The sequence below is a fragment of the Colias philodice genome, chromosome 6 (genome assembly GCF_061535455.1).
Source record: "Colias philodice isolate Cphi_HAF_F1 chromosome 6, ilColPhil1 Martin Lab GWU primary, whole genome shotgun sequence".
Classification (NCBI taxonomy): Eukaryota; Metazoa; Arthropoda; class Insecta; order Lepidoptera; family Pieridae; genus Colias; species Colias philodice.
The window spans coordinates 7520791-7535345 of record NC_143091.1 but is presented as its reverse complement, the minus strand read 5'-3'; the positions used below and the strand labels follow the sequence as shown (position 1 = coordinate 7535345).

At 34.0% G+C, this 14555-nt stretch overlaps 2 protein-coding genes across 2 annotated transcripts in view; one reads left to right on the top strand and one right to left on the bottom strand.

Annotated features, from left to right (window-relative positions):
• LOC149487836 (agrin-like) overlaps positions 1–3921 on the bottom strand; it is a 136583-nt gene extending 132662 nt beyond the window's left edge. The window contains exon 1 of the mRNA XM_089696509.1: positions 3344–3921. Within this exon, the coding sequence (XP_089552635.1) occupies positions 3344–3905 (562 nt within the window). The 5' untranslated portion in view covers positions 3906–3921. The remainder of the gene's footprint in view (positions 1–3343) is intronic.
• The window catches only part of LOC149487830 (luciferin 4-monooxygenase-like), a 124827-nt gene that overhangs the window by 9124 nt on the left and 101148 nt on the right, over positions 1–14555 (top strand). The gene's annotated exons all lie outside the window — the stretch shown is intronic.

Here is a 14555-nt window from a genome sequence, read left to right as displayed (position 1 = left end):
TATCGTGCTACGGAATACAAATTAAAAATTGTTTACAACTACGTATCGCGGACATAGCGCATACGAGTTTGTTCCATTTAATACTGTACATGCCTTTTCTGAAAAATATTACTATCTCCAGTTCAGTGCAGCTTCATGGGTCAACGGAGGCACAATAGCCGGAGGATAGGAGATAATACAGAGCGCACAATATGGGCCAAGTTAACAGTTATTGCCGAACGAGTCGCCGCCTTACTGCGCCCTGAATATTCATGTACTGAAGCCGGGCGCGGCGCTAGATCGCCCGGGATAACTACTTTTACCGCAATACACGCTATTCATAAGGCAGCATCGTAAAACGGCGTAACAGAAATATAAAACCATTTTACTATTCTCTACTATTTGAGATGGACAATTTTATTATTAATCTGTGAATTTATTAATCGAACAAGAAGTGAGTATATTTATTCTGAATCCCATAATAAAAAAACACATAAGTATCATTAATATATGGATATCATTTTGAAAATATTTATCTTAAAATTCATCTCAATGTTTCAATTTAATTTTGCTTTTTAAGAATTGACCTAATCGATATAACATTAACTCTATCACCAAATCGTAGTAAAAAGGTATAAATGATATTTTACACGACATTATAACATTAAATTTATTTTTATGAGTAAAAAGCCTATAAAAAGGTTCCGTTGTAGTTCCATGTACAAGCGATTGCAGCGCTTACACAAGGAATTTGGAAAGTGGCACGAGCGTGGGCGGGCGAGTTGAGGCGGTCGCACTCTTGACGAATCTTCAACGCCGTACTTTATTATTTTATAACATTCTTTACATCTATCCGCCATTTAATCTGATTTAAGTGCGCGTACCTATACGTGTTCCCCAATATTGTAAATTAATTTACTAAAAATAATTTCTTAAAACAAAACAAATAAAATAATTAACATATTGTGAACATGCTACATAAGAAGAATCTTATACATATATCACTGTTGGTTACCATCGTGTGTGGTGTAATTCAATAATGATAAATGAAGGTGGCCATTATTTCTCTATATGCGTCTCGTGATCAAAGTTTAAGATATGCAATAACTGAACAATATCGGTGTATCAATAAGAGTGGGTATTTTAAGACGCAATGAACATTGCTACAAAAATCGTTTCGATAAGGCACTCGCAGTAGGTTTTATTTCGCCTCGCGTGAATGTAAATATTGTACTTGAACGTAATGAGCCCGATTATATCTTCTACGTCTGTGGTCTTATTATTTTATCTGTATTCTCACGGATCGTGGACGTTTATTTAGCCAACACAACTAAGGCTGGATATTGCACAGACAACAAAGAGCGATGGATTGTTACAGTAGACCGTACACATCCAATGACAGATTTATGTGGATTTATCGACAGTATTTCTTACATAATTTATGAAACACTGTCTTACTGGAATAACCTACGTATTCTCTGGGTACAATTAATAGTACGTTAATATAACATTGTAAACACCACCTGTGAAGGGATAAAGCTGACAATATTAATTAAAATATTTATGCATGCGTCGCTCGTTCGAACCAATTTATAAAGTGGGCACAGTACTGCATTGCTTTAAACTTTAAAGGAAGTGTTTATATTCGAAGTTATGAGAACATACATAAAACGCCTTCTTTACTATTCATAAAAGAGAATACATTCACAAGGGGTTGCAGTGTTGTTTATGAGTGCTCTATTTTATGAAATGCATAATCCGTAAGTCAGAAAGCATTCGTAATCCTCACACAAAAAGCTTGCATGCGACCGATACTGGACTCGTAGGATGAAGCTCGATACTCATCTCGCCGTATTATGTGGGGATTAAATAGGATCTTCTCCGAATTTTTAGGTCAAAAAGTGCAGGGCAAAGTTTGACCGTTTAACCTTCCGAACTGGGTTATATGAATCCAAATTTAAACATTTTTTTTTTCATAATAACAATGAAAAATATGACTTCGATTTTATTCCATAAGGGCTAGAGGTTAAATATTATTAGATACTTATACCGAATTTGTTAGCAACTATCTAATATTGGGCAAACGGTTAGGCTAATTAAAGACATTGGAAACGTAATATTTATGCCCACCACATCGGAGGCTTATGCGGTACTGTATCAAACATGAAAGCAGAATATCATCAGCCTAATTACGTTGGTTTGTGGACGGTGGGATGGCACAGTTATTAATAAGTGTCTTTTCAAAGTAGGATAGATTATCATTTAACTAATGAAATAAATACTATGACGCAATATGACCGTATTGAACTAAATAGTAATTTTATCATAGCAACCGATATATTATTATCTCATTGGAGTAAGATTATTTTATATCCTCTAAAATATAAAGTTTAAATTGTTTCTACATCTATAACAACTCTACCAACTCTACTACTACAATGTTGCATGACGTATAGGTTTGGAAAATAAGTTAATCTAAGCATACGAATATTTATTGATTAATCGAGTAAAATAAATTTAATCGTCAATTAAATGAAATCTGGTGAGTTTAAAAAAGCATAAACAATGGCAATTAGCGATGAATGAAGCGATTACCGCGCCTGCAACATGTTATCCTAATTGAATTGTATTTACGCAGCAATAATGCCGCCCAGCCGATCAGTAGGTACGACTGTCGAGTACCCTGCACCGCATTGTCGGCTCAACACAAACGCGTTGGACGCATTCACTCCATTAACTTAACGAACAGTTGTCGAGATGTCGATCAACCACATCTCAATGCTTTCAAACTGAGCTTTATGGATATAACACCCACACATTATTGTACATCATTTCCACGAAGCGGATTGTATAGAACGCGCATTTTGCTCTTGTTACCAAGTTAATTTTATACCCTTTTTTAATAATCGTCTTCGTAGCAGGTTGTTCATCCAATTACTCTTATAGAATAACTTCACGTTTAAACGGCATATATATTATGGCATACTGTACTATAATTTTAGTAGATTTCTAGGACATAAAGAAATAATTATTACTCGTAATAATTTCTTAATCGCTTATTGCTTCTATATAAAGATAATAAATTATGATTTTATATTGTTATTAAATTCCTTTACGATTTCCTTTCTAATAGCTAATTCCTAACATAAATAATAGCTCTATAAACATTAACATGATCCACTAAATCAGTTTTCTCCATTTTGTTTGTCTTTATTATACAGAGTTAGATTAGATAGATTATTGAAATTCTTAATAAAAGCATTGTATTAAGAATTCCAAGAAATTTATCCTTTCTCTATTATTAGGGACTGCGATGTCTATAAATATATAGTACATTTAATATAATTAATACTAAAAAGCTTACCTTTGACTGCAGCATTGATCCTATCCAAATGATATAGGGTCAGTGGTACCGGGTCGGTCAACAGACGAAGGTGCGGCGTCGGACCTCTTTCGGACTCCCCGTACATTCCATCACTCAAAAAGATAGCAGATAATCGAGGTCTCGGGCCAGGCGAACAGTTCTCCTTAGCATGAGGTCGCTCCACTAATATTGTACCCCCGCTTAAACTCTCAGATGATCCATCTTGCTTCACAAATTGTGTTAAATTGCCCTCTTCACCCTTTAAAATACGCCGCAAATATATCGTATAGAGATTGGATCTCTTCGTGCGACTGTCGCGTTCCGATCTGTATTTTCTCACACTCAAAACTTTACCTGTAAAAATAAACTTCGAGTGTCCTATCGCTTCCATCAGCGACCATTCGTCCTCGATAAGGCTTTCATTGAAATTGCACGTCGGCAAAATAGCTCTGTGCCTCCGGTGCACATTGTGCCTCTTTCTTACTTTACCGCGAATCCTGATCTCGCCTGCGACGAAGATCGTCAAAGCGATAAAATAAACAATAACTATTGAAGGCCTCATGTCGCGGAATCGCCGGTTAAACACTCATATATGCGGCCCATACAAATGTATCTGTCACATTATGCAAGTTATTTATGTGCCCAGATTCTCATAAAGTGCCGACGACAGCTTATTAAATGAGCGAACCGTTGACATCTCACTAACAGAAACTGATAAAATTGAATGTATTATTTATTGTTGCGTTTACGTCACCGTTTCAGAAGTGTACATTTAGTATATGAAAAAATAATAAAGTTCAATATTTTTTATTGATCCAAGTGGCATTATTCACCCGTGACATTGAAAGTTGTTAGTAAACATTATAGGAATGTCCGTATGTCAAACGCGTGCGCGCGCGCTGCCCGCCGAAGCTAACTAAAGCCTGTCACGCCTAACCTCCCATGTGAAATAAGGGAGCTCGGCGTCTATTTACAGTCATTTTAGCACTTCTATCATATCAATCACACATTAATTGTATTGTTGTCGGAAGAAATTATCACTTAATGTGACTGAAAGTTACAGTAGAATTTCGACAGTATTATTAAACTCTAGCTGGTAAACTTACGAAATGAACTCATATTAAACTTGACTTGCTTTCAAAATACTTATTCTGAATTTACAAAAAGCTATTTGCTGAAGTTAATTATTTTATATGCTTTTACTTTAAATTAAAGAGGTGCTTTGAAAATAAATTTATTTCCAAAAGTTTGTTTACGTTTAAATAAGTAATTTCGATACTACAAGTTTGATAAGATGATTCTTTAGGTACTACATCAGCGCTGCTTTATCATAATTATGTACTATGTAAATATCTATTATTTAATAAAACGTACATTATAATTATCTATTGAGTACCGAACCTTTTCTTTAAATATGAGTTCAAGCTTTAATATAACTAGAATTAAGTGTTATAGCCTTACAAAAATTTCACATAAAATCTTACGATTATTACTTCCATCAATTTCTTAAACAGAATATATCGGCAAATAAATCTCGCCGCTCGACGTATTCGTCGATAAAAATGTGCATACAAAATAGAGTGTCATGTGAGTATTACGTTTAAGCAACATAAAATAAGAGCTTGATATTGTTTTACGATAAAGTAATCTTTATTACTATTTATTAGATGTCAAAACAGAATGCACCAGTTTTGTATATTGTAGAGATAAGTGCGTGGAGAGTCGTGGAGATGTGAAAGCTCGCGATGCGTGAGGCGCGTGGGTGAACCGGCCCGGCGCCCGCAAACTGTATTTAGTTTCTGCTTGGCGCAAGGATCGTACTCTTGCGGCATCTAATTAACTCGATTTGTATAAATTAATATTAATAATTAGATGTAATGTGGATTAGCATACTTAGTATAATGTTAACGAAGATGTGACGTGATGTGCTCCCGAGAAAGCGAGTAAATCTTTACGCTAGGTTATAGGTAAATAGTTTAGGTTTATTAAATATCTAAGTTAAGTTCGTCTCTCCCTGCGTTTATGTATTTAAAGTAATATTGTTCTTTTTTGCTTGTTACGATTTAACTCAAAACTACTTCAAGATTTTTTGAAGTTTTAGTTTATAACAACATATAGTATAGGTACCATATTACAAAGTAGTTGAATATAATAAAATAAATATCATTATCATAACATTATATTAACTTGTGCCACTCACGATCCTAGCTTACAAATCCTTCAAGGTGTAATTACAGCATAGCAATATAGTTGATACAGAAACAGTTGGTCTTCAAAACGGGAATGTTGCCGATTACAAACTACAACACTAATGGCAGAATCTTGTATTAAACAGATCGCTGATAATGTTAATATTAGCGAGATAATATAATATTATTATTAAGGATTCGACCTAAAATATTATCTGAAATTCGCCGATATTATCCTATCATCCACTTAAGAAACATTTAATTATAATTTCTAAGTTTCTGAGCTATTATAATTTTGAAATATTAAGAAATTTTAAAACACAGTCTGTACAATGGAGTTTATTCTACGAAAACTTAATTATAAGTCAACATTAACATTTACATAGTTTCAAGCAAAAGGATAAACTAAATGATATGCGCATCCACCCACACTACATTTCGTAGTAAGAACGATTGCAAGCCTTTCCCCCGTAACAATTTAAAGCTTTTGTTCGACGAGTATTCGTACGCATCGTATAATTAATGCCCACCGTTTAAGTAATGAATACGTGCACATGGATACAAACCAAAACAATTGCGGATGAAATCCTGAACACGAATAATTTATATTCTTTATTTATTAACTTTTAATTTCGTTGCACGATAATGATTGTGATATATTATACCCTACAGTCTAATGACTACACGGAACAAGTATAATGTCCATAACATAATAAATGGCAATATTATCGAGAAATCAATCATCGATAAATTCTACCGTACCTGAAATAGTGTACGAAAAATCCGGCGCTCCACATATTCTTGCAATAATTCACGACTTCCACTCGCCCTAAACTAATCCCGATTTACTGAAACGATCATGGCGCGATATTAAATCACTCTGTCAAACTACAACAAGCCGCTCATTAAACCACCCGCTTCGTACACATACTCCCCTATTATAGCCCACTGACTCGATTAATAGATCAATTGACATAAATACGTAAATTAAAACAATGCAACTTATACGTAAAGCAGGCAGTGCTTTAGTACTCTTGTATTTTCTATGTAAATTCGAAACACATAAATGTATACTAAAATATTGCTATATAATTGCTATTCTGGTTGAATTTAGTAGAAACATAAGAAGAGGCTTATTTTCATTTAAACAGTTGTGGTGTAGTTATGGTAAAATTGTACAGCCTTTGCGAATTGAATTTCTGGAAAATATGGTCTTAACATAATAATTATTGTAAAGATTAATTTTCAACGTATTGTACAAAATATTTCCAAGTAAACCTTGTATTGTATTTAATTAAAACAAAGAGGCTTATTTCAAATTAAAAAGTATTTAAAGGAAATTAGGGTGCCTGCAAGGTACCTAATAAATGTAGAGTTATATTGTTTGTATTAATATTGAAGTTTAATTACCGTTTATATATTATAAACTTAAAATTTTGATTATAGAACGAGACAGCTTTTAGTATATTATTATTAGACTATGTAAAATTTAGACGTGTTGCATTGCAATTTGCAATAGTATTGTGATTTGTAATAAATTCATAAGTCTTAATGAGAGCTTTAGTGAGCTTGTAGTATCAATGCCATTATTTTTGTAACATACGTGATTAAAAAGTTGGTCTAGTCAAAGAAAATATAGTATCTTTCCTATTCTATATACTCGAAGTCACTTAGTACCTTAAGAGTAATAAAATATTTATTTAAAAGTTCTAAGAAAAATATTTCAGTTGAAATTTTTTAAATGTACTAGCTTTTTTTTAATTTTTATGTAGTACCTTTTGGTAAATTTCAAATATAACACAAATATAAAAAAGGGAGGAAGGATTTTCCAATTTTTCCTGTATATGCAGCGTAATCGCCAGAATCCACCTATTTGTGAGTATTATGTTTAACATATTTATATTTTCTTTTTCCTATCCCCGGGATCCATAACGATAGATCTAAAGGAAAATCGTGCCTTGTTATTTAGATTTCTATGGATAGTACTATCACAGAATACATAATAGTAGCTAAACGCTACAGAACGGACACTCTCCGCCCCCCGCCAAAATTAAACACTTACCTCAACCCGCACGATCAGTCTAAAAATGGTCCACATTTTTCTACAAGGACGATACGCAACGAAGATTGACAACATTAATCAAATTGACTTAAAGTAATTTTATTATTTTGGATTTGTGATTTTCGTTTTTCGTAGAAAATTGTTAGATATTGTGCTGTTTACGGATGTATTTCATCAGAAAAACGCGAATTTTTTTTACGCTAGTCACAAATGTGCCAACCATAAAGCGTTAACACACAAATTTGCAGTCTCTACAGTGTGACTGTCAAAACGATAATTTTGTATGGAGTGTCCGGGGTGTGGTACTATATTTAGACAAGCTTAGTTACATACAACCACAGACTAATAATAATATACTACGTATACATAGGTGACAGAACACTGTAAACACTCAAGCTCCCGACGACTGTCGACACATGACGACTGTCGACACATGACGACTGTCATACCTAACAGAACCTCTAGCTTATTGTTTACGTATGTACCACTCTCAGCGCTAAAATTATAAGAGTGTACGCAAAAGCAATTATGGAGAAGGCAATTGCTACAGTTCTATTTCAAATAAAAGCTGAAGCACTTTGTAAGCGGCTTTCGATTCGTGCTAGCGAGGACGGTACTGAATTGAGTGTATAAAGGTGGAACAGCGGTAAAGCGCTTTTACGCTACACCCTTCACTTTTGATGCGAATTCAAATAAAAAATGCACGTGTACGCTTACTAAATATTTTGCCCATCCCTCATGATGATGTGTCTCTATTTTGAATACGATTTTATCACAAAAACATTTCGCCTCATTTTATTAAAAAATTTTAGCGTACAAAAAATGTTTATTTTAAGTGAAATACTTATTTTTTTAGTAACTTCAAAGTGTATTAATTGTTAATCTTTTGGAGTTCAATTATAAGTAAGTACAAACTTAACCAACAATGGAATAACATTTTAAACCAGGACCAAGATACCTCGAAAATGAAGGGTTAACCCTTAAGGATAACCTTCATAATTTTTTAACCAAAGAAGAAACCATTAACACAAATACAAAGCAGATATTCCGATTGTGCATCTACATTAGTCACAGTTCCTTTCAAAGCCTTACGTAAATCCTGCCAAATGCTGTAAATTATCAAAAGAGATCAGGTAATAGTAGTTTTAAACTGGAAATGGCTATATCATTAGTGTTGTAAATCAAAGTTCGGTGGAGCAGAAGCTCTTCAGTGCACAAAGGTAGACCGGACGAGACCAGCAGCTCGCTAGACTAGTCTGAAATACTCAAAGCCTCACAAAGACCCGTACATTCGATGGACCCACTTTTTGTCACGCCTTTTATCTTTTTCGAATTCCAATTCCAATTCTTTAATTCTGTACGTCCTTGCTTTAGTTTTTGTATAAACGAACAATACTGCATTACTACTGTAAAACATTATACGACTCCAGATCGAAATGGTGCTAGCAGTTTAATCTTGTTGACAGGAGTCATTGCGATTCAGCTCACAATTAATCAATTCTTCCCGTTATATGGGTCATAAGGATGATGGGAATTATGACGTCGTAAAATATAATAAAATATTGCCGTAACACGGTGACAGAAAAATTGGTACTGACGCTCAAATTGATATATATCAGCAAAATCACTCGTAAATCAACCAAAAAGTGATTTCTAAAACACTCAAGATATCGCATACGGACAGCAAGAAAGATTCAGAAATAATCTCTACCTACCAGAAAAACGTTGTTAGTACAAGTATACGTGGATTGATATCAATGTTATTGCTGAATAAACCTAAATAATTCTCACGAAACCCTCATGAATCTTGAAAATTTCCCATTTATGAATATATAAGTGGCACGAAGAATACAGAAAAAGCGGTTTTCATCGCTTGTATTTATTTTGCCAACAAAGGAAATCAAATGTGACGTACATTCCATTTGACTTACTAATATCATGAATATAAATTGAAACATCATGGTTATTTATGCCGGGTTGCCCGCGGATATTGCTCGCAGCAGCGACTCACGGGCAGGTGTTCAGACAATGTGCCCACCGGCAATGGATTCCTGATATCAATATTTATGCCTATTACCGAACCTATCATAAGATGTAATGAACTGATTTGAATCTGTCATTCTTCTCTGTCCAGATGTCGTGGCCATATCGTAGATTTGCTCATTTCATGATATGATCGATCATTTCACGAAATGGTCGCATTTCATGAAATGGCCAACATAGTTTGATCAGATCGTTAAATCGTCAACGTTTCACGATTTGGCCATCCACATTTGGCCAGATTGTATAAAATATAAAGAGTCCATAAAATATTAAAAAAAAATGTTGTGTGGTTAGTGAAATTTTCCGAACACTGCTTTATACCTACTCGGCAGCCGACCGTCACGCGACATGCGCTACACAGACCAAAAAGTTTGAGACGATGTAATAAAAGTTTCACTTTAAAAATTCAGAATATTCTAAAAACTTGTTTAATGTCATTTAAGTTAGTGCCGCGGCAGCGGTCGGCGAATGCTAGAAGCGAATCGTTTTTGCAATAAAAAACAGTTAGGTTAGGTTAGGTTAGACTTTGATAAACAACGCACGAGCCGAGCGAGCAAAGCGAGCGTGCCGCGGCAGCGGCCGGTGAGTGCCAGAAGCGGATCGCTTTTTAAAAAACAAACAATTAGAATACTATAGTAGGATATATAAATATATATCCTAAAAGAAAAAATGCGTTTTAAATTATTTTATTTAAGACGCATTTTTTCTTCAATACATATAAGATATCCACATTTTCCATAGTACTCGAACCGTCGTAAATTCTTTGCTATGACTTTCTTCGTATTGTTATTAAACGAATTATGAAGTTTTTAACTGCGAATAATTAAATTTTCGCCAGCGGCCGCCATCTTATCACATAAACACAGAGCTTGCAGCGCCTCTACCAATGATTAATGTAACTATTTTACGATATGATCAAATAATTTTGATCATTTCATGAAAAAACCGCGCGTTTAGTTGGCCATATCGTGAAACGATTTCTTATCATTGATCTGCTCAAGCCACATCATGATGTGGCCAAACTAAATTGGCCATTTCACGAAATGCGACCATTTCGTGAAATGGCCAGTCATATCATGAAATGAGCAAATTTACGATATGGCCACGACACAGACATTTCCATAATAAGACCGTCCGCGTCGGTTAGAATATTTTTATAACATTTTATACGAACTGCGTAACTTTACGAACAAAAATAGAAACACGATGTACGAGTAATGCAATTTCGCTGTAACTATATTAATAAAATTAATATTAATTTAGTCGTCTCGCGCTACGGCATGAATGGCCGGGGTCATCCCGGAAAATGTCATTATCGCAATGAAATTTAACTTGGAGTGTAATATATTATATTCTTTTAGTTGATGCCGACACTTCTACGAAATGAATATGATTAATTATATGATATAATTATGTAAGTTTAAATAAAGTCACTCAATAAAACAAGTTAATAAAATACGATTCTGTGTGCAATGAAACATGAACGTTTTAATCTTTATTTCGTTGAAGCTGGGTGACGATAGCCGTATCGAATGAAATTAAAATAATCTCTTGCAAATGACAGAGTGCCAGCGCAGTGCGAATTAAGAGATTTAATCGTTACGTTATTTTCATGTATTATAATTTATTTCACTCTAAGCCGTAAAAAAAATATAATCAATCAAGATCATAATTATCACATTGGAATACTATCTGAAGTTCGCGACTTTGCCCACGAGTAGGTATATAAGGTGTTTAATTAAAAATTGTGTGTGTAAAGTGCTATAAGGCACAAATTGTTTCCAATATTTTACACTTTATAATTATTAAAATCAGTTCATCGCCGACGGTCATTAAGCATCCTCGCATGACTCTTCCATTATATATAGTTACCTATTATATTCCGTTCATTACAAGTTTTTTATATTTTAATAATTCTTTTATTTAATATAATTAATTAATTATACACACGTACGGGATAAGCCCGAACAAATTGAAATAAACACTTTCTCTTGTTTCACTTTCTTTACTATGCATTCAAAATCGTCGTAAGTTGTTTCAGTGTTGAACGCGAATAAAGTCATAAACAAATCTAAAAAAAACTAATTCTATCTTTAGTTTAGAGTCTGTTGCGCTATAGATAGTTATTTAATTTAAATATGCCTTAAATAAACACTGATTAGTAGCAATTTCAATATAAATGTAGATTTATTTAGATAGATTTATCAATAATTTATTTTCATGGTTTTGTCTAAACATTAACCAACGCATAAATCGTCAGCAACATTCAACTACGGTAATTTCAAAGCATTACCTATTTAAATATAGGAAATTTCGCCAACATACCGTTTGTTAATTCAGAAATTTAATCAATATACAAAGGCATTAAATAATTATCTGTGTCAAAATGTAGAGATACGGTTATAAATATATAAGCAAAAATCTGCAAAAATCCTCACAAATCTATTTGTATTGACACGTTTCACAGACGCGTTTATAATGGGTTTTTGAAAGCACCAATCAATCGTATTCACGTTCTTTTTATGCAGTGCAATTTTCAGACGATATTACATGCAACATTTGGTTTCCAACACGGAGCTTTGCGTTCCCACCGCGGCGCCGATCTGATACAGCGACGGATAACCCAGGGCGGGATTGCATTCAGATAACGACCATCCAAGTACCTAATGTGGGCGGTAATTGATGGTAAGTACTCTAAACAAATATATAAGCAAACTTGTTAATATGTTGCCCGGTATTTTGCTATTTTCGTCGGGATAACGCATGAATTTTTTCACGTTCCGCTTGCGAGTTTTAGTTTTAGCTTTTTACAGTTGCGGTTTTGATAGCGTAGCGTACCGAATACACACGGTTCGATGTATGGAATAGCTATACTGAATGCACTATACAAATTTCAAATATTTTTGTGTAAAATCTACACACTATTCTGCAACGCGTTTTTATTATTATTTCAGTAACAACATGCTGTTACAGGTTGTAAATGGTTTACTTACAACTTAAGTATTTTATTATCTTCATGATATTTTATATTATGAAATACAAATTAACGTAGAAGCACATGAGTAGAAAGACGGAACAGAGACTAAGCTTCTTAAGAACGTGCAAAATTGTTACCTATTTTGGTAGGGTTGTCACAATAGGTTAAGACAAATTAAACAAAACATTTGTTAAATAGTTTTATAATTACACACAATTACATACATACTTACAAATGTTAAACTTGTAATAATAATGAAAGTTAAAAACACACCATGTACAATTCTCTTCTTATTAAAAAAGGACCTAATAAAATAAACGCAAGTAGGTACTTACTTGAAAAAGTAATAATCAAAATATTTACTCACCTATTGTACCTACTCCCTGGGATAGTTGAAGTATGATATACTAGATTTCCGCCCGCGGCTTCGCCCGCGTTTGCAAAGGAAAACCCGCATAGTTCCCGTTCCCGTGGGATTTCCGGGATAAAAACTATCCTATGTGTTAATCCAAGTTACCCTCTATATGTGTGCTAAATTTCATTGTAATCGGTTCAGTAGTTTTTACGTGAAAGAGTAACAAACATCCATACATCCATACATCCATACATCCATATATCCATACATCCTTACAAACTTTCGCCTTTATAATATTTATTAGATTTTTAGTTTTTCTAGTATTATTCATACACACAGTACAATAAACAACCATTTTTAACAATAAAATATTACGTTTTATATTAAAATATTCAAACTTGCAAGTTGCAACTAATAAAACAAACAACGTGCGTCATATCAACCCTGAGACTGTCCTCAGCCTGTGCAAGCGCAAACCGGTTTTTTCCAGAATCGCTGCGTACGCGACAAGCGGCCTGCGGTCACACACACATGCCCCGCGTACTTGTAGTAGTGCAATCGATTCGCGCGGTTGTTTGAAGCTTAGTCTCTGTTCCGTCTTTCTACTCATGTGGTAGAAGTTTGTTATATCGCTTTACTTCACTGAACGTAACCCAAAGTACCTACGGTTATCAGAGAAAGTATAAACAAGCCTTTTAAGATTTCACGTAGCGTGTATAATGTATATAGCGCTCCTTATAAAATAGTTTGAATACCGTAACTCAGTTTATTATGGAATAGAGCTTAAAGCCTCAAGATACATAAATGTACCCCGAGAAATATCACTTAATTTTAATTTTAAGTTTATTTTTCTTTTTTCATCCTGCATCCTGTTTTAAATACTACTGAAGATTTATTTTATCCATTAAATGCAACGCTTACGAGATTTGTCTATCGAATAGAATCGTTTGATTTCCGCTCCAAAAAATATATAGAGAAACGTAGCAGGTAACGAGAATTAGATGACCAAAAAGGAAGAAACGATCTGGTGACTTTGAACCCGAACAACTGAGTACAAAAATATTTATTCGCCAAACACATGTGGTGTCCTTTACAACATTTTCCGTTAGCCGAAATTTTTTTGAATAAAGAAATTAAACCGAAACTAACAACAGGTTATAACAGTCACAGTTTGCAATAACTTCTCTATTTCACATATCCATTCACTACAATTAGGTGATGAACAAGTCAATTTGCGTCAAACTTTCGAAGTAAAAAGCTTAATAATGCAGACCGTAATGGTAATTAGCTTACGCAGTGTATTTGCGTAGCGGAGCCTGTTCCTGCCACTTCGACTCACTTGATGCTCTTTTAATAGCGTTTAAGTTAAAGAGCCGTACTAAGGTTTACATGCAAACTTCATTTACTTTATGACACATAACACGTACATTTCCATTAGAAACTTTAAACAACTCAGTCGCAAGGCTAATGATTTTAAAGCAGCATTAATTTTAATCATCTGGTAATCGCGCACAATCTTAACTTTCGATATAAAATCCGATCGTAAAGGTATGATAGCATTCGCTACATTGTAAAGTAAACACATG